Below are 22,616 nucleotides of genomic sequence, written 5' to 3'. Positions count from 1 at the left end.
TTGAACTTAAAATATTTATCACCAATCAAATCGCAAAAAAAAAACAATCAAATTTGAGTGTGGCACTATTTTCCCGAAAAATAAAACAAACTAACCAAATGACCTAACTAAGTGTCTTGACTTCGTTCACTGACGCTTAAAATTTTGTAAAAAATAGTTTGAGAACAAATTAGAATTTCAGACTCACATCAAGCTTAGCTTGAAAACGGAGAGTTCAGACCAATTTTTTCCCGACGCTGTGAAATGTTCTTCGTTTTTTTTTTGAATCTGACTCACGACAGAAAACGCTTCCATATACTATTATACCAAATTGACCTTCCGAGCACGTGTAAATGTCATAACAGACCTTTTTCTGTCTATAACTTCTTCATCGCAGCCAAAAAAGTTTTAAGAGCTGTTCCCCGAAATGAACAAGGTGCTATCTGTTACCTGTGCCGCTCCGAGAGTAACCTCCGCCTCTGTTCGTGACCTGCTGGTGGTTGCGGGGGTGGTCGTAGTTGTCCCCTGGGTAGACCCCCTGTCGAAATGCGTCTTCCATCGTAAACCACTGCGAGTTGGGATGACCTGAAACAACAAAGAAGATTCAGTGCCGATCGAAATGATGCTGAGCCGAATGAAATGGACAGAAGTTATTCTGAGCACCATTCTAGCATCTTTTACAACTCCTATAAAAGCAGAGATATTTTGTGCCGTCGCACTGAAATTTGAAAAACATGGTAAGTGTAGCGGCCCAATCTGGTGGAAAGTGATTACCATAATATTGCTGGAGCTGATCCTTTTTTAATCTGCAGCTAAAGTTACTTCGTCGGCGCTAGTCTCCATTTATGGCATGCAAAAGGGAGACAGTTGATCGATTCATAGAGCTGTTCTTGTTGCAAATGAGAAAAATGGTCAAAAAATGCTGACCATTTTTCTCATTCAATTTTGAGAGAAGAAAAAACATAGTTTTTTGAGCTTGATTGCCAGTGAAGTTTGAGCTCGGCAAGAAAATTACGTCCTTCCCTTTGATCGACAGACGTTTGACTAGCCGCAAACACTAGTCGCCAATAGAGCAGAGAAAAGATGCTATGAAATTTCCAATGCTACAGATCGTGATTATAGCAAAAGTGCCACCAAATGAGCAATTTTTTTTGCGAGTTTGGTTGAAAAAAAAGTAGAGACATTTTAAAACACTACGCTCGCCAGCTCGCATTTGTGTATTTTTAACCTAAACTATATTAGCATCACAGAGAGAGAGAGGGGCGTGAAATTTTAATATCATACAGAAGATGTGGATAAAATTAAGGAATTTATGGCTTGAATTATCTACCTGAGTGGGATAATTTGCGAGACAGGTGGCATCTCCTAATTATGAAGACACAAAAGGACAACAACAGCAGCCACAGCAGCACCCCCACAGAGACCAGCAGCCAGGGATTCCTCATCAGGGAAAGAGGGAAGGAGGAGGGTCCCGATTGAGGCTGGAGCAGTGGGTCAGTTAGTTGGACGAGGACAGGGTCTGACCTGTGTCCCAAAACTAGACCAGACAAGGCTGCCACCTCCACTCTTATCTGAGAGTGCTCAGTGGAAGCAACCAGGGGCAGGGAGACCTAAAAAGGGAGAGAAAAACAGATACAGATTAGACAATCTGTATATTTTGTGCTATGACTGGTGGATGACAACAATGGACCCAGGAGCAGGGGCGGATCTAGGATTTTCTCGGGGGAGGGGGGAGGGGGGAGGGGGGAGGGGGGGGGGCTGGTATGGGATTTTCAATTTTTTTTTGAAAATTTGGTCAACCTATTTTTAGGTCGAACAAAGTGAGTTTCCGAGCAGTCCCAGAGCACTATGAAGACCCTATTTGGACACAAATAATCGCGCCGCAGGCAAATTTTCGAAAAAAAAAATCAAAAAAGTCTTAAAGCGCCTTTAGAAAAATTTTAGGGTCGGTCGGCCAAAAATGGATTTCTTAAAAAATACCAAAAGTACCTTTGGGTCGGCAGGGGGTCAAATCCCTAAGGGAAAAAGACCCCCCCCCTCTAAATCCGCCGCCCCTGCTCAGGAACTTGATTTTTTCCACTTTTTTTTATGATTACACATCATTGTACCTCAGTGGTTTCTGGACCTAGTTGGATTATTTTCTGCTGGGTGAGGTCGTGGCCACTGGAGTACCACACCTGGTAGCCTGTGATGAGTCCTTCTAGGGGTCCCACTTGAGGCTCGTCCCACGTGATCACCACCGACGAGGGCACATGGGGTGTTGCTGATGCCAGCAGATTCCGAGGGGGGCTAGGTGGAGGCTGGGCCACTGTATCGAATATGACAACTTGGGTAACCATACTTGTGCCCTTGAGTGTGTGGCCCACTACGAAGCACTCGTAGAACGTGGATGCATTCAGATTTCCCAGTCGCCAACTGCGCCATGATCCATCAGGAGTCCTCCACTTCAGTTCCCTCAATGTCTGGTTCAAGTTGTAGTTGCATTTGACATCGAAGCCCTAAAGTACATGTATTTTAACTTTGACATACCTGCACTTCTCAGTTACTGCCGTTCCACTTTTTATATGCCGGCCCATGATGTAAATGCAGCCAATCAAGCGCGCATCTTGGAAAACTTTTCGACTTTTTTATAATTTTTTTGACCTTTCATAAATTTTCGATAAGTTTTTTGACCTTTTTTAGGTAGACTAAATTGATTTTCGAGATTTCCCAAAACACAATAAGGGCCCTATTTTGCTAAAACTTTCTGCGCTGCGGGCATTTTTTTTTTAAATTCCCTTAAAATTGCATCCGTTGCGCTCTACACCCCCCTTCAATGTATTGGCAGCGAAAATGCCCTCAGAAAACTTGAGGGTTAATCGGCTGAAAAAAAAAGATTGCGTAAAATAGAAGGTTCTGGGGGGGGGGGGGTCAAATCTGTGCCAGGCTTAGGCCTCTCCCTCGTATCCGCATCTGCAGTCAATACAATGTGTTACACTCTGTACAAAACTGGAGCAGCGGGAGCTATTGAGCATCATTAATATTTGAGCTCTGAAAACAGACGAGATCCAAGCGAAACATATCGGCATAAGCTGCGATATGTTGATTTTGGGTATGCTAAAAATATGTTTGACGCATCCTACCTTGAAGTTTTGTTGTGGATGTATGGTCCAGTGTAACTGCACTTGTGAGAAGGACACTACATGACTCATGAGCTCACCATGTATGTGGCCTCTCTCACCCTTCACCTTCCCATGCTCCACGCCATCAGCATCATCGGCAGAGGCGGATTCGTTGATCCCTGAAAAGAAGACTTCTGGCATAGACGGGGAATTATTTGAGTTTTAACCGAAGTGGTTAACTCATAGAGTAATTTCGGATAGGGCACACCGTCTGCTCGTCACGCTATCTTATTTTCGGCCGGATAGATTCGTGCAACTTCTTAGTCTAATACCGATCTTAATCTTACTCTTATATCTACTAGTCTCAGGGTGTTTAACTAGTCTCTGCTAGGCTCAATAGATCTAGAGTATACTGGCTTATTGCAACTGCTGAAGTTCTCTTGGAGAGGCAACTAATTTCGAAGTTAAATTCAAATCTCTCTGGTGCTGAAATTACAAGTAATTTCAGCACTTACAAATAAGTGGGTTGTTAGTTAGATGGATTATGATTGGTTACTATTAAATATTTTACAGTGGTAAAATATCCCATTTATCCAATTATAAAATGTAGTTTAAATCAGGTTCCACCCATCCGGGGTTTACATAGTTTTTTTAGAACTATCTTTCTGCAATTTGAAGGATGGATGATGAACGTTGGTATTTGGCGAACATCATTTTCTTGTCCGGTTCCTCTTGGAGAAGAACGTTCCAGGACGCTGGAATTATGGACAGGAAATTGTTACGTCGTCTTTCGACAACGACCGTGATCCCCAATGAAATCAATCCGGTTTCAAAATGGTTTGCTATGACAGGTTTTTCTGTATTATGTAGAGAACTTGTTTTGTGTGCAACCTCGTCTGGGAATGGCGTGAAGGTCATGTGTGGAAGGGATGCCTTGTAACTCGGACCTGTACGTATACTTGAACATCGAGGTGGTCATTGGTCTAGTTCAATGAAGTCCTTTTCTGCGAAGTTAAGTCGTACTCTAAATCCTTTGAGTTGTGATTGTGGACGGCATGTCGGTTTGTGCTTAGCCATTCTTTTGTTCGAGTGTGATGGAATCATCTAGTCTTTGAATGTTCGTATTGGTTGTTGTGTATTGATCTATATACTGCAAAGTATGATTTACATTTTTATAAAATTATGTTAATTCAATTTTTTAATCATGATTTTAGTTAGTCGTTTTCACAAAAGCGTTTTGTTTTAGTTTGGTTATTTTGAAAAGTAACTCACCCTTGAGTACCTCTTATTAAAAATAGGAGCGTGGTCACAAAGCGTGGATGTAGCGCGATGGGTTAGGCCGGCTATAGAGCATGCTCAGGACGTCCTCTCTGGTGGGTTAGGCCAGGAGTGGGAGTATGATTTCATGCTGTTTCTTTGAGAGGTCCTGTTATGTGATAACGTTTTATGTTGGGTTTATGTTGGTCTTTCTTATGTTACTTTGGTTGTGTCCTTTTTTCAAAAATCAAATTGTTTTTGGTATGGGTTTGTCTTGCGACTTTTTTGTGTTTTATTATTTCTTTCTTAGACCTTATAATAGTCTTCAAAAGAATAAATTATCCAGTTTTAAACTGGGTTAATCCGGTTTGGGTACCGTTGGTTTTCTTTTCTTAGTCATGCTGTTATTTTATGATTTGTGGTGTTTAGTAAGCTGCGTTGGTTTGTTTGGTTTAGTATATAATTCCTTTCCAACCGGATTAAAGGAAAGTTTGAAACTTGTTATCGTGTGTTAGAAATGTTGAGAGTGCAAGCTTGAAACTTAAAATCATTATTTAAACAATTCTTCGTGGGCAAGCTGTGCAAGTTTGGATAGAATTATTGAGCGAGTGAAATGAAAATATTGAAAAGATTAGTACTGCTTTCCATTTTATTAATTTATTGCAAAGAAATTGAAGTTTACTGCGTTTTTGGGGGAATTTTAAAATTATAAATTTTCATCGTAATTAATTTTACTGCTTCATGGGGAAATAATATATAAAAAAATTACTACATTTGGTATGAATTTTATTACAATATTTAATGCAAGAATTTAACAAATTTTAAGAGAGTTTAACAAATTGTATTTTTATTTTTCCTTTCTGTTTTGTAGATGATCGTGGTGTGAAGAATAGAAATATAAATCAAACATTGATAGAAAATGGTTAGTACTAATTTAAATTTATTGGTGAAGGGTAGTTTAAATTATATTTACCTGTTAATCATCCGGGAAAAACCGTGGGGGAAGATGTCGTGTATCATATCTGATGTTGTTAGCAATTTGGCTAGTATGCGTATGATGTTTTTAGTTTGTAGCAGTGGCCAAAGCAATTGAAGTGCTTTAATGGTTTTTAGTTCTTCGGTGCCTACTGCAAACTCGTAAGGTGTTTTTTGAATGAGGTTATATATTTTATGATTATATGTAGTATTGTGAATGAATTCTAATATTGGTATTTCAATAGGCTGGATAAATTCATGCGGGATAAGGAAGGGTCTGGATTCTTCGGCATTGAAGGTCTTCGTGATGGGACAGAATATATACATTTGGGTAACTGGTAACATAGTTGCGGAGGATGCCGTGGAGGTTAGTATCTTTGATGCAATATGTGAAATTAAGGAAAATTGGTGACGTGTACTTTGAGTTGAGAAACTGAAAACGATGGTGAGGTTGTCTTGATGGGGTAAGCAAATCAAAATGATTTTGTATAAAACGATAGTATGTATATGTGTGGGTTTGTTCAGTGCGTAACATAATATCGTGGGAACAGTGCAAATCGCGTTCCTGTGGTGAAAGAAAGTGAAAAGTTAGTGAAAATAACTGAAATTTGTCATAGAAGCTTTCGTATGCTTGAATATCAGCTAGTGATTCTGAAATAATGTGATCATTCTTTCTATCAAAAATATTAAGTGTGAATACGTATGATGTTTTGATGAAAAATTTTTCTGTTAGTTGCGGGTTTGCGAAGCGGTCTTCATGTAAAAATTGGTCTTGATTAGGTCGAATGATATTATGGTCGTAATATTCTATTGCAAATTCGTTAGCTCGGGGTGCAGTGAATGTTTTAGTAACTTTTTATATCCAACGTAAGTAAATTGTCGAGGTGTTAGTGTTGTAGTGAGTCTATATAACATGTCTTTGTTCTTTTCTATGCTGTCATGAGTATCAGTTAGTGGTAGGCAGAGGGGGTTAGTAACATGATAATAAGCTGTCCAATGAAGTGTTGGCATTAAAACATGTTCATCTACAAAGTTGCGTGTGTCATTAGTATCGTTAGGTGTGTTTAATGTATATTGTGGAAATGAGGGTAAGGTGATTGCAAGAAAATTTTTCGTGTTTGTATGTTGCGGGTGATTAATATATTCGCGGGCTGTTCCGGGTTTGGTCGGGAATGGGTGATTTGGGAATTTTCGTTTAAAAGTGCGATAAGCTCCGTGAGTGCTACTAGGTGTTTCGGTGGATGTGGATGATTGTGTGAATGATGGAGTGTAAACTGAGGAGGGTGTAGGAATAGGTGGATTTGAGAATGTTATTGTGGATGATAGTTGATGTTTTGTGAGGGTGTTAGGGTGTATTAACTGTTGTTGTAGGGTAATAAAAATTATCCTGGGAAATTTGAGGGGTATCTGGGGAATTATTATATGATATGTCGGATTGAAGTGGAGAATAGGTTGGGGTCACTTGCAAAGCATAAGAAAGAGTGGAAACGGATGGGAGTGGATGATTTGATGGGATTGGTTGAAAAGGGGGTTTTGAAAAAACGGAAGAGTTGGTCTGAGTATAATTTGATGGAGATTGTTCGGAGTCTGCAAATTCGTCAGGGGTTTCCTCATTAGGGTTATTAAATTGTGAAATAGAGTATAAAACTGAAATATCTGAGTTAAAATCAGAATTCGTGCTTGATGATATATTAATAAACGGAAAATCGGGTGGTAGGAAAGCAAAAAGTGGGATTATTGGGAATTGAGTTTGGAGGTTGGCTGGGTGGGAATTTGAGCGATGGAGGGATCCAAGTTATCGGCTCATCGTGTGCTAAAAAAATGATTATGTTGAGACTGAAAAGTGGTGGTGTGGGGTTGTTCTATAATTTGTTCGTATGTATTATCATTTTGTGAATGATGTGTCATTATATGTTGGATGGGGCTTTGTGCTATATTTGGTCTAGAATTTGGATTATTTGTGATTGCTAGGTTTCGGAAATTACGGGGAACTAATGATAATGAATGGTTTTGTGGTAGGGGTAGCAACTGTGGTGCGGTGGGTGTTATTTTTATATTATTGTGTTCTTCGTCGTAAGTGTTTTGTCTTGTGGATATTTTTGTGTTATATTCTTTTATTTGTGCACCTAGACGTATTTTGTTGATTGATGATGAAAAAATTCTAAAAAAGCCTGCAAACAGTATACGTGCTACACTTGCTTGTCTGTTTACTTGTGTATATAGCGCATGTGTTATAGATTCCTTTTAAGAGTGAGAAAAGAAATCCTATAAAATTAAACATGGCGTATAAGATAGTTAATTTTTCTAAGATGTAATAGGGCCATCCTAGAAAAGCTAGAATTTCGTTCTATAGGGTGACAAAACTGAAAATATTTATGGGTGAAATATCTTGTGGTCTGTATTTTTCACCGTTTAAATATATGTAGTCTTTAATGTCTCTAAATTATCCGCTATAATCTTGTGTATAATTATCTGCAAATCCTGCGGTTTCGGCAAGTTTTCTTAAATTCTGATTAATTGACTGCCTTTGTATTGTGTCCATTTGTGTTAATAATTCTTGAAATTGTTGTGTTCTAATTTGATGTTGGATATCTGATTTAGAATATATTCCAATTGATTGTAAATCAATATTTGGATTACGAGCAATGGCTCTGATGCTTTCGGGTGAAAATGTTTTGAGTGATTACATTAACGTAGGGTATGGTGTAAGGAGATAGTATTTATCTTCATCAGGATTCAATTGTACTACATTGTGGCTATTTTCTGATTCACATGGGACTGCGGTATCCCAAAAATATGTTCGTCTTGAAAGTGTGTCAACAAAATGTACTTTATTTTTATAGAATATAGGGATTCTTTTATAACAACGTTTGTCTTCAAAAACATATAGTGGTGATACTTTTTTGGTACAAGTATAAAACCATAAAATTTTTCCTTCGTAGTCTAGAAAACTTGATCTGTTTCCTGATAATAAGTATCCTGCGTAGGGTATTTTTAGTACTGCTAGTGCGAGTGATAGTAGGATTTGTGTTCTTTCGAATTCGCAGAGTTGGTGAAGTGTTTCTAATTCGGAGAGTGACATTTCTTGAAAAATTTGACTAATTGTGTAGTCTAACTTCATATCCAAGTGGATATCGTAATGAATATTACCGAAATAGCTGCTATTCATTAGTGATAGTTCTTGTAAACGTGTACTTTTACTGTCATGTGGTGTTAGTTTTCCACCAGGTTGACCTGTGCTTTTTTGAAAGTTAACTGGTATGTATGATGTTCCTTCATTTCTAGGGTGACTAGTGGCATAAGGGTCAAATTTTATTTTTCCAGTGTTCATGTCGAAACCTCTTTCGTGTTCGACAAGTATTTTAGAATATTGTGTCTTATAAAGTGGATTTCTGTATTTGCATGCAATTTCTGTTTCTTGATATATTTGGAAACGTGTTAATTTATTTTCTATATCATGAATATTTCTAAAATCATTACTTTGTTTTCGGGATGGATTTACATGTTCGTATGGAATTGATTCTATAAAATATTTTTCATGAAATTTTATCATTCGAGCGTGTATTTTTGCTACTTGGAATGTTGTGCATGTATCTTCAGGAAACCAAACAATTGTTGCTTGTGTTCGTGTTGTAGGGTCACAATATCCTTGATCATTTTCGCAAGGTAATCTAATTCCTTGATAGATCATTGTGTTATCAGATAAACCTCGTGTGAATTGTACTTTTTTGAGTTGTATTTTCCAATCGAAAAACATTATTTCTTGATATCCTTTATTTTTTGCGTCTGCTTTGCAGTTTGAGGGGTCATTTATTCCAATGTGTGGTATCCAGTGTTTATCGTGTATGTCATAAGTTAATCTTCCGTGTGCGCCGTTGTATGGGTATTTTTCATCTAATTTTATATGTCCTTGATATCGTTCAAGTTGTGCTTGGTGTACAGAATCGGCAAAGGATTGGAAATTTACTCTTTTCGTGTCTGTGTTTTTATTTCTCGTGATGTTTAGTCTGAGTAGTTCGTTTTTACAATCGTAGGGATTTAGATGTAAAAATTGTTCTTTTTTACTTTGATAGAATGATTCGTGATCAAGTCGGTTCTTATTTCCATTGGAAACTTGTGAACAGTGTACTTTCTTTTCGGAAAATGTTGCTATAAATTTATATCCTGTGACTGTTGTTGCTCGGGCGTTTGAATACAATGTTGCTATTACATTTGTAGTTTCTATAGCTTGTGGTTCTATTTTGCATTGTGATACTTGATTTATTGCATTTTTGTGTAGTGTTTTTTGATCGTTTTCTTCACAATCGTAGTGTGTTACTAATAAATCCTGGGGTCCTGTGCGAGGAGAAGGATTTGTGTTTTGGTCGAAAAATCTAAGAAAAAAGATGTGTTGAATATTTTTAGAATATACATGTGTATGATAATCCTGAGTATGGGTTATAAAATGTGATGTAACCAATTGTGTTTTTGGTATATCTATTGTATTTATATATCACTTCAGTTTTTATAAATGGTGGTGGTAGCGATTGAGCTGTTATATTTGGTGGATTTAATGGGTAGGGATGTTGAACAATATTGTTAAGTTTGATCGTGATTTCGAATTTCAATTGGAGACTATGTTGTTGAAGTATTTGAATATTGTGTTCATGAATATCTTCGTGGATATCTTGTTTATATTGTAGTCTGTTGAGTGCCCAACTGTGGAGTCGGTTACTATCTTGATGTTGTCCAAATAATGGTGCGGGTGCTACGAATGTATTCCAGTGGGATATTTGTTGATGATTGTTCTCGATATCTAGCGTCGAGGTTATTTGGGAAATTTAAAGGGAAAAGCGTCGGTGAAGTTTGACTTAATGATGGTGTTGACGGCAGTGATAATGTTTCTGGTAGTGATGATAGTGTTGTATCCGTAGAAATATCTATTGAATCATTTATTAAGTTTGGTTCACCTTGTGTATATGAGTGTGTTGCCCAATATGGTAGTCGTGCTGTGGGATTGGGGGGGGGGATTAAAGGGATTTTCACGTATTTGTTCAGATGTTGGCGTTGAACCTAAGTAATCTGAGGGTTTATTTGAGGTGCTCTGTTGTGAAAGTAATGTGGGAGTTTCTGGCAATGTACTACTTGAAATTTCAGGAGTAGTTGGTGTTGGTGATTGGGGTATATCAAAATGAACTCTAGGGGTTTGAAAACTTCTGTTTCGTCGTGGATGTATAAATTGTCTATTTATTTCGACTGTATTTTGGTTTTGACTAATGTTTCTTATTCTACTTATTTCTTGTGGTAATGTGAGGTACAAATTGTATGTTGGTTCACTTAGAGGTGCCTGTCGCTGAACTGGTTCTAATGGTTCGGATAAGCGAGTGTGTCGTTCTTCAAAAGTGTATGGATTATCTTGGAACGAAATTCGTGTAGATGTTTGGGGGTTTTGGGTAGTTGTGGTTATTGCTGGGTTTTTTTGGGATGATGTCGGTGAAGACTGATTTTGTGATTGTTGGTTAGCAATGTTTGGAAGTGTTCTGATTGATTTTTTCTAGTGGGAAGGTTTATGTTTATTATAGTATTCTTCAATGAAAAGCATTAAAAGGATTGTTGCTAAGGCCAATGTGATTTTTGACTTTTTTACACATTTGCACATTGTCAGTATTAAGGATGATAAAAATATGATGAAAATTACAAATAGTAGAAAAAATTTCTGTTCTACTGAAAATTCTTCGTATCATTTAAATAGACTTTGGATTATCGTACCTGTGAATATGATCAATGATTTGGGAAAGTTGGAGATATATTTCAAATAGGGAGTAGAAAATTTAAAAAAATGTTGCAAAAGATTATTAAAATGACTATAAAAGCTTCAAAAGTATCAAATAGAAATATGAACAAAAGTTTGAATAGTATGAAAAAGTTTATTAGAAATTTTAAAATTGTATTTTTAAAGATATTAACTGATCGAGAGAAAAGCATTTAAAAAATGATTTCTTTGTCGAATATTTTTTGTTCGACAAAGAATATTCGAGATTCAAGTGTGGATTCAAAGAGGCGAGATTCAAGTGTGGTCGAGTTATTTATTGATTTTTTGACAAGTGGATTGAGTTTTGTGAAACGTTGTTGGAGGCTAATTTTATGGTGTTTGGGAGGTCTTCTTTGCTTTATTTTTATTTGTCGGGTGATCTGGGGTATTTTTGAGATATTTGTACTTTAGGCCAAATGAACATGGTCCTTTTTTACTTAAGGCTAATTTGCCATTTTTGGTTGGAGGGTTTGTGAGGTCTGAGTTGGGAAAATATTGTTGATCTTTGCGTTTTTAGATAGGGGAGGGTTGTAATATTATGCTGGTGTTTATTTTAGTTGTCAAGTTTTAGCGAGTTGCTTATTTTTGACCTGGAGGTTGTAAAGTTATAGTTATAGATATGCCTGGAGTTTAATATCTTTCGGCTAATAGGTTGGTGTTAGAGATATAGAAGGTGACGGATTTAAAAAAATTCTATTGGCTGAATCTGAACTAGAATTGTTGCGTGTTTGTCAGCATGTTATCTTGAAAAATGGAAGTTCAAAATGATCCAGATGTGCAAAAATTATTAATTTTTAAAATCAAAGTTGTTTTTGAAATTCAACATTCTTTAGTAGTTTAGATTGTGGAATGAATGTTTTGTAGTTTTTACGTGGTTGATTTCTAAGTCGTGATGATTCTCTATGCTCTGATTTTTCTACTTGTTCTTGTGGTAAAATTTTTTCTATCATTTTCCTGTTTTTTCTTTCTTTTTGAGGTATTTTTGGATCTGATATTTTTTGATTGTTGTTAGCTTTGGTTTGTTTTTGATTTTGATTTTCATGATGAACGTTGTCTTGTTTATCTAGTTCTTTTTCTGTATGTGGATGATTTTGAATAACTTTTAAACTTGTGAAAGAATATAATTGAGTTAATTCGCGTAGTGCGTATTCTTTTGGGTAGTAGGGCAATAGATTGTTACGATGTTGGACAATTTCTTTTTTATTTGAATCTGTGAGTTTTTACGTTACGTCAGTGGGTTTGGCAATTATTTGGTATGGTCCTTTTCGAAGGGGTTGTAATTTCTTAGAGATTTCTTTTTGTGTATTAAAGTTAGGTATTAAGACAAATGTTTCAATCTTTAAATCTGTGGCTGGTGTAAAGCGTGAATTAATTTGGTCGTTAATGTTTTGCCTTTGTAACAATTTCTTTGTTAATTTTTGGTAAATTTCATTGTGTTTTTTATCTCTATTTAAAATCCATCCGGAGGCTAATTTAAGAATTTGTGGATGATGAAAATGATCTTCATCATGTGTGTGTGTAAAGGTAGGTTATAACAAATTGAGTCTTTATTTGGTTGGCAATAACCTTGTGCATTCTTATGGTAATTTGCTGCAAACATAATTGCTTTACGTGTCTTTTGATTAAAAACCATTTCGTATGGTGACATTCCTAAAGTTGTCGTGATTTGTGAATTGTATGCTAAGGGAAATAGTTTTAGATCTGCTGACCATTCTGTGTATTTTGTATCATTTCCATTTATGATGCATCGGAGATATTCTTGTAGTGAACGGTTCATACCTTCGACTAAACGGTTTGTCCAAGGTGCATGAGATGTACGTGGTTTATGTTTGATGTTATATAAGTGGCATAGTGTGATGATTTCATTATTTATGAATTCTGTACCGTTGTCTGTAACTAAGATTTCGGGTAATCCGAATTTAGCTATCCAATGTTCATAAAACGTCGTGTAAGCATAATAAGCATTACAATGTGGTACTGGGTTGATTATTACATAATGTGTAAATGCGTCAACAATGACAATAATAAAGGAGTTTCCTTCAGAAGATGGTGAAATTGGTCCTTTTGTATCGAATAAAATGCGATGATTAAAATATAAACTTTGTCCTTTAAAATCTTGTTTTTGTGCTATTTGTTTTTTATTTGGATAAGGTTTGTTTAATTGACATATTATACAATCATTGCATAATACTTTTATCCAAATTGGTGCATTTGGGAAATAAAATTTTTGTGTAAAGTTTGAGTATGTTTTTTCTGATCCGGAGTGTCCTTTAGTATTTTGTGTATGTGAGATGTTATAGCTATTAATATCATACTTAAAGGAAGACAGGGAACTTTTGAATCATTTAAATGATATTCTAAAAGATCTGTATTTTCATTAATGGTTGTGTTATTAAATTTTCGGAAATATCGGAGGAGTGTTTTATTTCCTAAAATTGTTGTATCTGCTTTTACGGACTTAGTTTGGTATTTGTGCCATGATTTTAGTTGTCTAATTACTGGGTCGAGATTTTGATATTGTTTTAAAAGTTCAAGTGTAATTTTATCTGTTGGGGGGAGAAAAATATTGTCAATTTCTAGTTTTGATAGGGGAATTGTGTCAAGTGGGTCATGGAGGTCAAAAACTTGATTTATTGTGTATTTTGAATCATTTGTTTGCGGTCCTGATAAATTTAATTTATCGGTTCAATTTTTTTTTTCGATTAATGGAAAAAGGTCTTTTTTATGCGAATGTTGTTTTATTCTTTTTTGTTGAGTGTTATTTTTTATCCATTGTGAGTATGGAAGTGGTTTAAAAGTTGATATGCTAGTAAATCAACTTCATAGTGATTATTCTGGCAATCTAAGTAGAGTGGAGAATGCTGTAGATTGTTTATTTGTGATTGATCAATGTCAGTTTTTACTGCATATTTGCATTCTAATCGGGGGGGGGGGTGTTTCATCTTTTGCAAGATTAAATTTAATATTTTGTGGTATTTCAACTGTAGTTTTTCTTGTGAGTAATTCAGGTGGCGTATTTCGACTTAAGGTATCTGGTAACGCAAGGTTTTTTCCTGCTGTCCAAACTATATGTAGGTTTGGAAATTTCATTAGAATTAGTTGAAATCCATAAACTCTATGATTTGGATTTGACTTTTGTGTAAAGAGAAATATAATTGGTTTGTGATCTGTGAATAGAACTGTTGGGTGTTTTGATCCAAGTATCAGAAATACATATTCTGTAAGTGTATAAATTATAGCTGTACATTCTCTCATTAGAGTTGAGAGTCGTAGCTCTGCTTGAGTGAATAATCGTGAACTTGCTAATATAAGGTTCATTTTATTTGTTCCACTATATGATTGTAGCAATGCTGCGCCGATGCCAAAATTTGAAGCATCGCACATTGCATAGAATGGTTGATTTGGATCTGGAATTGTATTTGAAATTTGTTCAGTTAAAAATTTTTTAATTTCTTCAAATCGTGTTTGATGTTCAGTGGTCCATTCAAAATTATTTTGTTGTCTGAGGATATTATAGATGGGTCTTAAGTATAATTGCATTTTGTAAACATATTTACTTAAGAAATTTAGCATTCCAAGGAATTCTTGGATTTTCTTTTTATTTGTAGGTGGCTGAAGTTTTTGAATGACATCAATGCGTGATTTTAATGAAGTGATAGTTTCTCGTTCTATATTATGTCCTAAAAATTTAACGCGTGTTAGAAAGAAGTGTGATTTATCGGGAGCTGCCTTCAGATTTTCGTTCTGAAGTATTTTATGATATTGTTCTCAAACTGTAAACATTTTGTCTTTGGTTTGTGATTGCATAAAAACATCATCTAAATAGGTGATTGCATTTTTCTTGAGTATTAAAGGTCTAAAAATTTTACTCATAAAAGCTGAAAAAGCTGCTGGTCCTATGGATATTCCATAGAATAAGCGATTAAATTCATATTGTTGATTTCCAATAACAAATTGTGTTAAACGTCGTGATTGTTCATCTAGTGGCATTTGATTATAAGCACTATTCATATCTGCGGTTGTGAATTATTGACCATTTATCTTTGTTAAGATAACTTGTATGGGTTCAATAGGCCAATTGCATTTTGATTCGTCAATTAGTGAATTGAGGTATCTAGCGTCTAAAACTATTTTTAGTGATTCACCTTTTGCTAGAATGATAACAGGTTTGATAAAGGTGTTACCTTTTGGGTGTTCTTCCTTATTTACTGCTGAGATAATTTCGTATTGTTCTAAAATGTCAAGTAATCTCTTTACCTTGTCATGTAAGTGAATTGGTACTTTACTGGCTCTTTGTTTTTTGAAAACTGCGTCGGGTTTTAACGGGAGGTGTAGTGATGAAACAGTTTTTCCAACGTCAAATTTTGATGTTGCCTAGACTGTTGAATATTTTAACAGTTGTTTTGCTAATTTATCAAATTCAATTTGTGTAATTTGTGAATGTTCAAAATTAAACATTGTTTAAAAGTTTTGTTGTTCTTTTGTGTAATTTGTTATATTGAATGTTGGTTTAAAATATGGTGTTTTTGTGAAGTAATCTGTGTTTTTTTCATTACTTATTATATTATTTATGGATAATTCTTCGTCAAGAATTGTTGATTGGCAAATATCTAATAGTTGGAGTATTTTATTGACGCGGTAGGCTTCTTCATTTATAGGTGAAATTGTAGCATTCGTTTCACAATTTCCTAAAAGTCCTAAGGGTAATGTTACTTGATATGGTGTATTATTATACACGTGTAACGAAATGATGTGGGAATTCGTCTTTTTCAAATATTTAAAAGATGAGATCGTGATTTTGAAAATATTGTGAATAGGTTTAAATTCAAAGTCTGACATAAAAAGTTGTTGTTTATTTTGACTTTTATTAGACTGGTGAACTTGTTTTATTGAAAAATTATATATATTTCCTGATAGTGGTTTCAGGTGTTTCCGTTGTTGATTGTAAATGGGGTAAAATTTTGAAAAAAATGGTGGTTGTTTGTTTAGTCTTTGGAAGAATCTTAGGGCTGTATTTTTTGTTTTTGTGTATTTATCTTTGATATGGATCTTACTATTTAAGATGTTTATTGTTGGTATATATTTAGATATAAATGGTATGCCAATGATATTGTGTTTAATATCAGTAATATGAAATATTTGTTTAAATGGTTTGTTTAAAATTTTGTTTAGTTCCATTATTCTCGTGGGGAGAAGAAATAATTGGATTTTTCCATAATTTACCAATGTTGATCCTTGTGCTGTTGCTAATTTACTAGAGGTTTCAAGAGGTGTTACTTTTGGATGCAATGTTTTGATTTCATTCCATGTGGGAATATTAATTATATTTGATTCTGCTCCTGAGTCAAATAAAAAATCAATTTCAAGATCTGGTGGTTGAAATTCTTTGTTTCTTGGGCTTTCTAAGAGAAATGGAATTGTCCAATTTTTTTCTCTTGGTTGTTCTTTTTGTATATTTTGATAAATATGTTTTGTGTTTGAGCATTGTGTTTCGTCTTTTTTATCGGGTTTAATTACCGTGTTAATTTCGTTTACTTCTTGTGTAGTTTGTGTAGTATCAATGGGTTCAATATAGTAATTGTGAAGGAGTTCCAATTGATTTTCATATATATGTGAAGTAAAAGGTTGTTCATATATGATAGGTTCATAGTCGTTTTCGACTGTTATCATATTTACAGAGATGGTATTATCTGTATCACTTTCTGTATCAGACGATTCACAATTTATATGATTTAGTTGTAGTTCGTTACTTCCTGTGTCATCAATACCTGGGGGGTCTTTGATGTTTTGGTGTGCTACTTCTGTATCGATGTTTAGAATCAGGATAACGGTTATTATTCCTGTGTGGTGACTGGGAAGAATTTCTGTATCGATTATTGTAACTTGAGTTTCGATTTTGTGAATTATTTCGTGATCTGTTTTGATAATTATCGTTTGGTCTGTGATAGTTTGATCTATTATATGAATTATTCCTTGATCGATTGTTCGGGTAATTCTGATTTCGATTGTTTGAATAATTTCTGTTTCTATTATGTGAATAGTTTCTATTTCTGTTGCATGATGAGTTTCGTGATTGATTATTGGAATAGTGTCTATTCCTTGGGTTTGATTGGGAACTGGATCCAGAATCAAATTCTGTTGTTTTGGATTTCGATCGTGAATAGTTATTTTGGTTATTATGGCTATTCGATCGATTATATCTATTTTGTGAGAAATTTCGTGTATTTCCTCGTTCGGGTGATCTACCTCTATAACTTGAGTTATATGGTGATTGATTCCTTGTGTAGTTTGAGTTGCTCGGAAGTGATTTTCCTGAACTGTTATTACTATATATATTTTTGTTTGGTAGATTTTGATCTTTTTTCATGTATTGATAGAATGATTTATTTGTTTCTTTGTACTTTCGAGGTTTATTCTGATTGTCTTGTTGTTTTTGTCTACATTCGGAAATTTTGTGTCCGTATCGTCGGCAATAATTACACCAGTTTTTGAACGATGGTTTGCCTTTAAAGTTTGGATGTTTTTCGTACATATTTAGTTTTTCAGTGATTTTTTCAATCACGTCTGTGTCTGATTCTTGTATGTTATTTATATGTGTAGTATTTGTTTCAATTCGATTAACATATTGTAGTTTTAGATTTTCTGTTTCTTCGAGTTTCATTGTGATTTCTGCTTGTTCTAGTTTATCTACTAATTTTCGAAAATCTAAATTTGATTCTCGAATTGAGGAAGGATGAGATGCTCTCTTTTTTACAGCTATTTTCCTTAATTGAGGTGTTAAGATCATCATTAAAATTTCTGTCATTTTTGTGTTTTTGTAATCATGTGTATTAAGTGAATTTGCTTTTCGAACTAGTGTTTCGATTCGTACTGCTAATTGTTTAATTGTTTCAATTTGTAATATGCGGATTTCGTTGCATGAAACTCTTTGATGGTGTTTGTTTCTTTCAGAATCAAACATTTTTGAAAATTCTTGTGTGAATTTTTTCCAGTCTGATTTTATTTCTATGGGTAATACTGAAAACCATTTTTGAGCTGCGCCATCTAGGGTTGTTTGTATTAATGCTGTGCGTCTATGTATCCAATTTTGATGTAGTGGCGTATTAATTGGTTCGGGTCCTATATTTAAAATTACATTTGCTGTTACTGCATTTAGATAATCTTCTACAGAATATTCAGGGTCTGTTCCTGTGAATACCACTAATGGTATATTCGATGTTATCGATGATCCACCCATGAGGTATGGATTCATAGTCATCTGTAGTGATTCTGCGGCATTTGGCATTTGTGAAAAATTTGAAAGTTGATTTTTTGTGATTTCAGGTTGCTGAAGGTAATAGGGAAGCGGTATTTCATTTTGCATTTGTGTGGTTGATAAGAATGCATTAACATTGGGTTTTGTGGTTGTATTGGTTGAAAAGATTGTTTGTTAAATGGGTTTTGTATATGCATTTGTTGTGGATTTTGTATATCTGCTGGGTTTTGTGGGTAAATTTTCATATTTTGAGATGGTTGAGATTGTCGCGGTCTCTGTGTGCGACATTCTTTAGTATATGGTGCAAAAATATCTGGTTGATGATAATCATCTTCATCAGATGTAAAATAATTTGTATTATATGGTGCATGTTGTTTATTTTTATTTTGTTGAAAGAATGGGTAATTTTCACTTTAATCCTGTGTAGATTGTGGATTATCTGGAAAATTTACTGAATTGGTCGATGTTTTTGGGAGATTCCAATAATGGGAACATACGTGATTTAAATTTTGTGTATTTTTTTGGGGAGGTTGGTTTGTTCTTGGTTTGTGAGCATAATTATAATTGTGTACTGCAAAAGTGTTTCTTGTGAACGGTTTTCGTGTTTTTGACGGTTTTGTCATTGGTCTATACGTTTGATAGTCCATATGTGAATATTTTGGAGCAACCGAAGGTTTTACGGTTGATTGTAAGGTTACCTGTGTTAGTGATGTATTTGTATTCCTTGGTGTTGTCAGATTGGGGTGTATTGGTGAAATACTCTGTTGTGTAGTTGTTGCTGTTGTTTGGACGATTTCTTCATTTATGAAGTGTGATGGTGTTTGAATATCTTGTTGTGTAAGATTTCTGGTTCCATTGAGGTTTTCATTATAATGACTGTTGAATTTAAACGGTTATTTCGCGTATCAGGTAAAAATGTATTATAATTCAATGGTGTTGCATCAATGGTTAATGGTACTACTTTTACATAATCTCTGTGAAAAGATATTGTACTTATTGCTTGACTCGAGATAGCTTGTGGGATATTTAGAAATGCTGGATGAGACCAGTCAGGGTCCCAAACGTAATCTGATTGTTCTGAAAGAACAGTGTCGTAATTGGTATTTTGAGGTCTGAAATTTTTTCTTGCTTGTGAAATTAAATCTAAATTGTGGGTGAAATAATCAATTGTAAACCATGCTAAAATCTTTTGTAAATCGTGTTTAGTGTTTTGTGAAACATCTTCTTTAGTGAAATTTTCGCGAATTATATGTAGAAATGTTGAAAATACTGTGATTTCATTTCGTACTTTTGTATGTTTGGATGTTTCGGTTGGTGATACACTTTGAACTTCTGTTATTTCTAATATAGATATGTAACTATATATTACTGCCAAAACTTCGTTAGTGAATATGGAGTTTTCTCTTTGTGAATTATGATATTTTATGCTTTTGATATATTCTATGAATACTTTTGAAAATTCTAATTCAATATCGTCTGTTTAAATTACATATTTACGATGGGCTGTATTTGGTGTGCTGAATTCTATGGTGTAGATTCCATAATGTTGTGTTAGATTACAAATGTCTTTCAAATAAAGGTCAATAATTTGTCTTTTGATTTTTACATCTGGGAATTCTGCTTTGCATGGGCTGATTCCTGGTTCAAACAAATTTACGAGTAAGTTCTGACAAAATCGTGTTTGTCCTCTATCATCGAGTGAATCTATAAGAAAGGGAAAAACTGCTTCTTCATCTGGACTTTCGTCACTTTGAGTGTGGCTCTTTTTTTCGTTTGATGACTGTTAATATATAACTATCAATGTGTCTAATTGGTTGACTCCAATTAAACAGGTGTACTGGTTTGTGTTTATATTGCTTTTTTATTCTTCTTTTTCCTCTTTTTGATGAATTTGAAGTTGTTTCTGAGTCGGAAAAACATAATTGATCATGGATGGGACAATTTTTATCTATTGATTCTTTTAATATGTATAGTTCGTCTAAAATGTTGGCTTCTGATTCAGAAAATGCGTTTCTATTTTTTGAAAATCTTTTTCGTGTAATTCGTCTTTGTTTGTTTATAATTTTTCTTTTTTTTGTTTGTCGTTTTGTTCTAATGTATCCAACTGTTTGTGTATGAGGGGTGATTACAAGATCGTATTTTTGGTTATCTATTTCACAATTGTGTAAAACGATTGTTTGTTTATTTCCTAAATTTTTGAATGACATAAGGTTTAGGATGAGGGATGCAAGAAGGTGTTAGTTATTTCTATTTCCTTAGACTGTTAGTCCTTAAATTTTTTTTTGTTAGCTTAACCTGGGTCTCTTTGTTCAGGGTTGGAGAGAAAAGTATATAGATTCTGGAGAACGATGTTCTATTTTCTCGTGGCTAGTCTAAGTTAAGGTGTTAACTTACTTAATCTTACTTAGGGGTAGTGATTGTGTTCAAGGGTTGGAGAATAGTAAATCGATCCACAAGGTTCAGGTATAATTAGAACGCAAGCAGTTCGTTAGATACTATTTTAAATTTACTAAGTCTAAAATCTATCCTGGGTCTGGTAAGAGGAGCTTTCAAGTGAAGGATGAATGACCGAAGTTCTTCACTGTTTATCTTAATTTGAATGGTTAATTTTATTGAAAAAATTTCTATTAGTCCTGGGTCTTTTGAAAAGGTTGGGTAGTGAATCGACGTTTGAGGTCGTTAGACACTTGCTAAGTGGGTGGGGGAGAACAAAATTGTTCTTTTTGATTCAAGGATAGGCATTGATGATCACATTTTAAATTTAGTCAGATAGAAAATTTATAAAGATCCAAGGATAAGCCTTGATGATCTGATTTTTAAAATTATGTGAATTTTTGAGTTTAAAATGGTTTAAATTTATTTAATAAAAGATTTAGTATTTCAATGATATTAGTGAGCTTATGATTGCTGTTATGTTTAGGTGATGAAGCTGGAACAACAAGATGATTTATGATTACTAACTATTTATTGTCATGCTAGTAATTTTTATTTTTATTTTCAATAAATATTTTTCAAATATGTTTTATATAATACTGCAGAAATTAGGAAAATGATCTGAGATCTTTTTATCAATCGTTATTGTACATTAATAATTTTGATTAGCGCCTGAAATGATCATGAAGATTTACTTCAAAATTTTATGTTTGCAAATGAAAATCTAAATTCATTGCTAATAAGATTCTAAATATAAAAGATTGTGTTGGCTTTTGCCGTACAACCATAAAACTAAAGGGTAAGTTTCTACGTAGTCGTATATCGTCTCTTGTCCGAGGTCTTCTTCCAATACCAAGTAGTTCTAGTATTGTTCGGAATATCGGCTCTGATCTATTGAGTCGTAGAGACATTTCAATTAAATTATTATCGTGTAACATTTTGAAAATAATTTGTCTAAATTCTAATCTATATTTGGTTAATTCTAAGCTATTAAGGTCTTATTCGAGACTTATGGTCGCACCAGATGAGTTTTAACCGAAGTGGTTAACTCATAGAGTAATTTCGGATAGGGCACACCGTCTGCTCGTCACGCTATCTTATTTTCGGCCGGATAGATTCGTGCAACTTCTTAGTCTAATACCGATCCTAATCTTACTCTTATATCTACTAGTCTCAGGGTGTTTAACTAGACTCTGCTAGGCTCAATAGATCTAGAGTATACTGGCTTATTGCAACTGCTGAAGTTCTCTTGGAGAGGCAACTAATTTCGAAGTTAAATTCAAATCTCTCTGATGCTTAAATTACAAGTAATTTCAGCACTTACAAATAAGTGGGTTGTTAGTTAGATGGATTATGATTGGTTACTATTAAATATTTTACAGTGGTAAAATATCCAATTTATCCAATTATAAAATGTAATTTAGATCAGGTTCCATATTTCGATGAAATCCATAACGATAACTCAATTAGTCAACTATTTGTCATCTTTGCAGGAACTCTTAGAAAAAAAGTTACAACTACAATTTTGGAAAAACTCATTTTGTTTAAAATTCATAACCACAAACGCATCACTGAAATAAACTAAACTAATCATTTTCACGTGTCCACATCACCCAGAAAGTTCCCAACAATAAATCCTAGTCAAAACCCATGTCAAACCTTCTGTGTTTTTTTTTCGCAAAAAGTTTCATTGATGTTCAACCAACTTTAAAAAGCTGAGGAACCAAACGGCATAAGCCAAAAGTGGTCATTGTTTTTTGACGCGTTGTTACTTCTCTGAGTTCAATTTGCGTTTTTTATCATGCAACGGCTATAAAAACTTCTC

At 34.4% G+C, this 22,616-nt stretch overlaps 1 protein-coding gene across 1 annotated transcript in view; it reads right to left on the bottom strand.

Annotated features, from left to right (window-relative positions):
• The window catches only part of LOC134841850 (uncharacterized), a 135,476-nt gene that overhangs the window by 4,953 nt on the left and 107,907 nt on the right, over nt 1–22,616 (bottom strand). Inside the window, exons 19-22 of the mRNA XM_063857889.1 lie at nt 3,102–3,259; nt 2,088–2,477; nt 1,310–1,589; nt 430–564 (exon numbers count right to left, since the gene is read on the bottom strand). Of these exons, the coding sequence (XP_063713959.1) occupies nt 430–564; nt 1,310–1,589; nt 2,088–2,477; nt 3,102–3,259 (963 nt within the window). The remainder of the gene's footprint in view (nt 1–429; nt 565–1,309; nt 1,590–2,087; nt 2,478–3,101; nt 3,260–22,616) is intronic.

The sequence above is a fragment of the Symsagittifera roscoffensis genome, chromosome 3 (assembly GCF_963678635.1).
Source record: "Symsagittifera roscoffensis chromosome 3, txSymRosc1.1, whole genome shotgun sequence".
Taxonomy (NCBI): Eukaryota; Metazoa; Xenacoelomorpha; order Acoela; family Convolutidae; genus Symsagittifera; species Symsagittifera roscoffensis.
The sequence above is the reverse complement of the archived record's forward strand: the minus strand, read 5'-3'. Positions and strand labels throughout refer to the sequence as shown.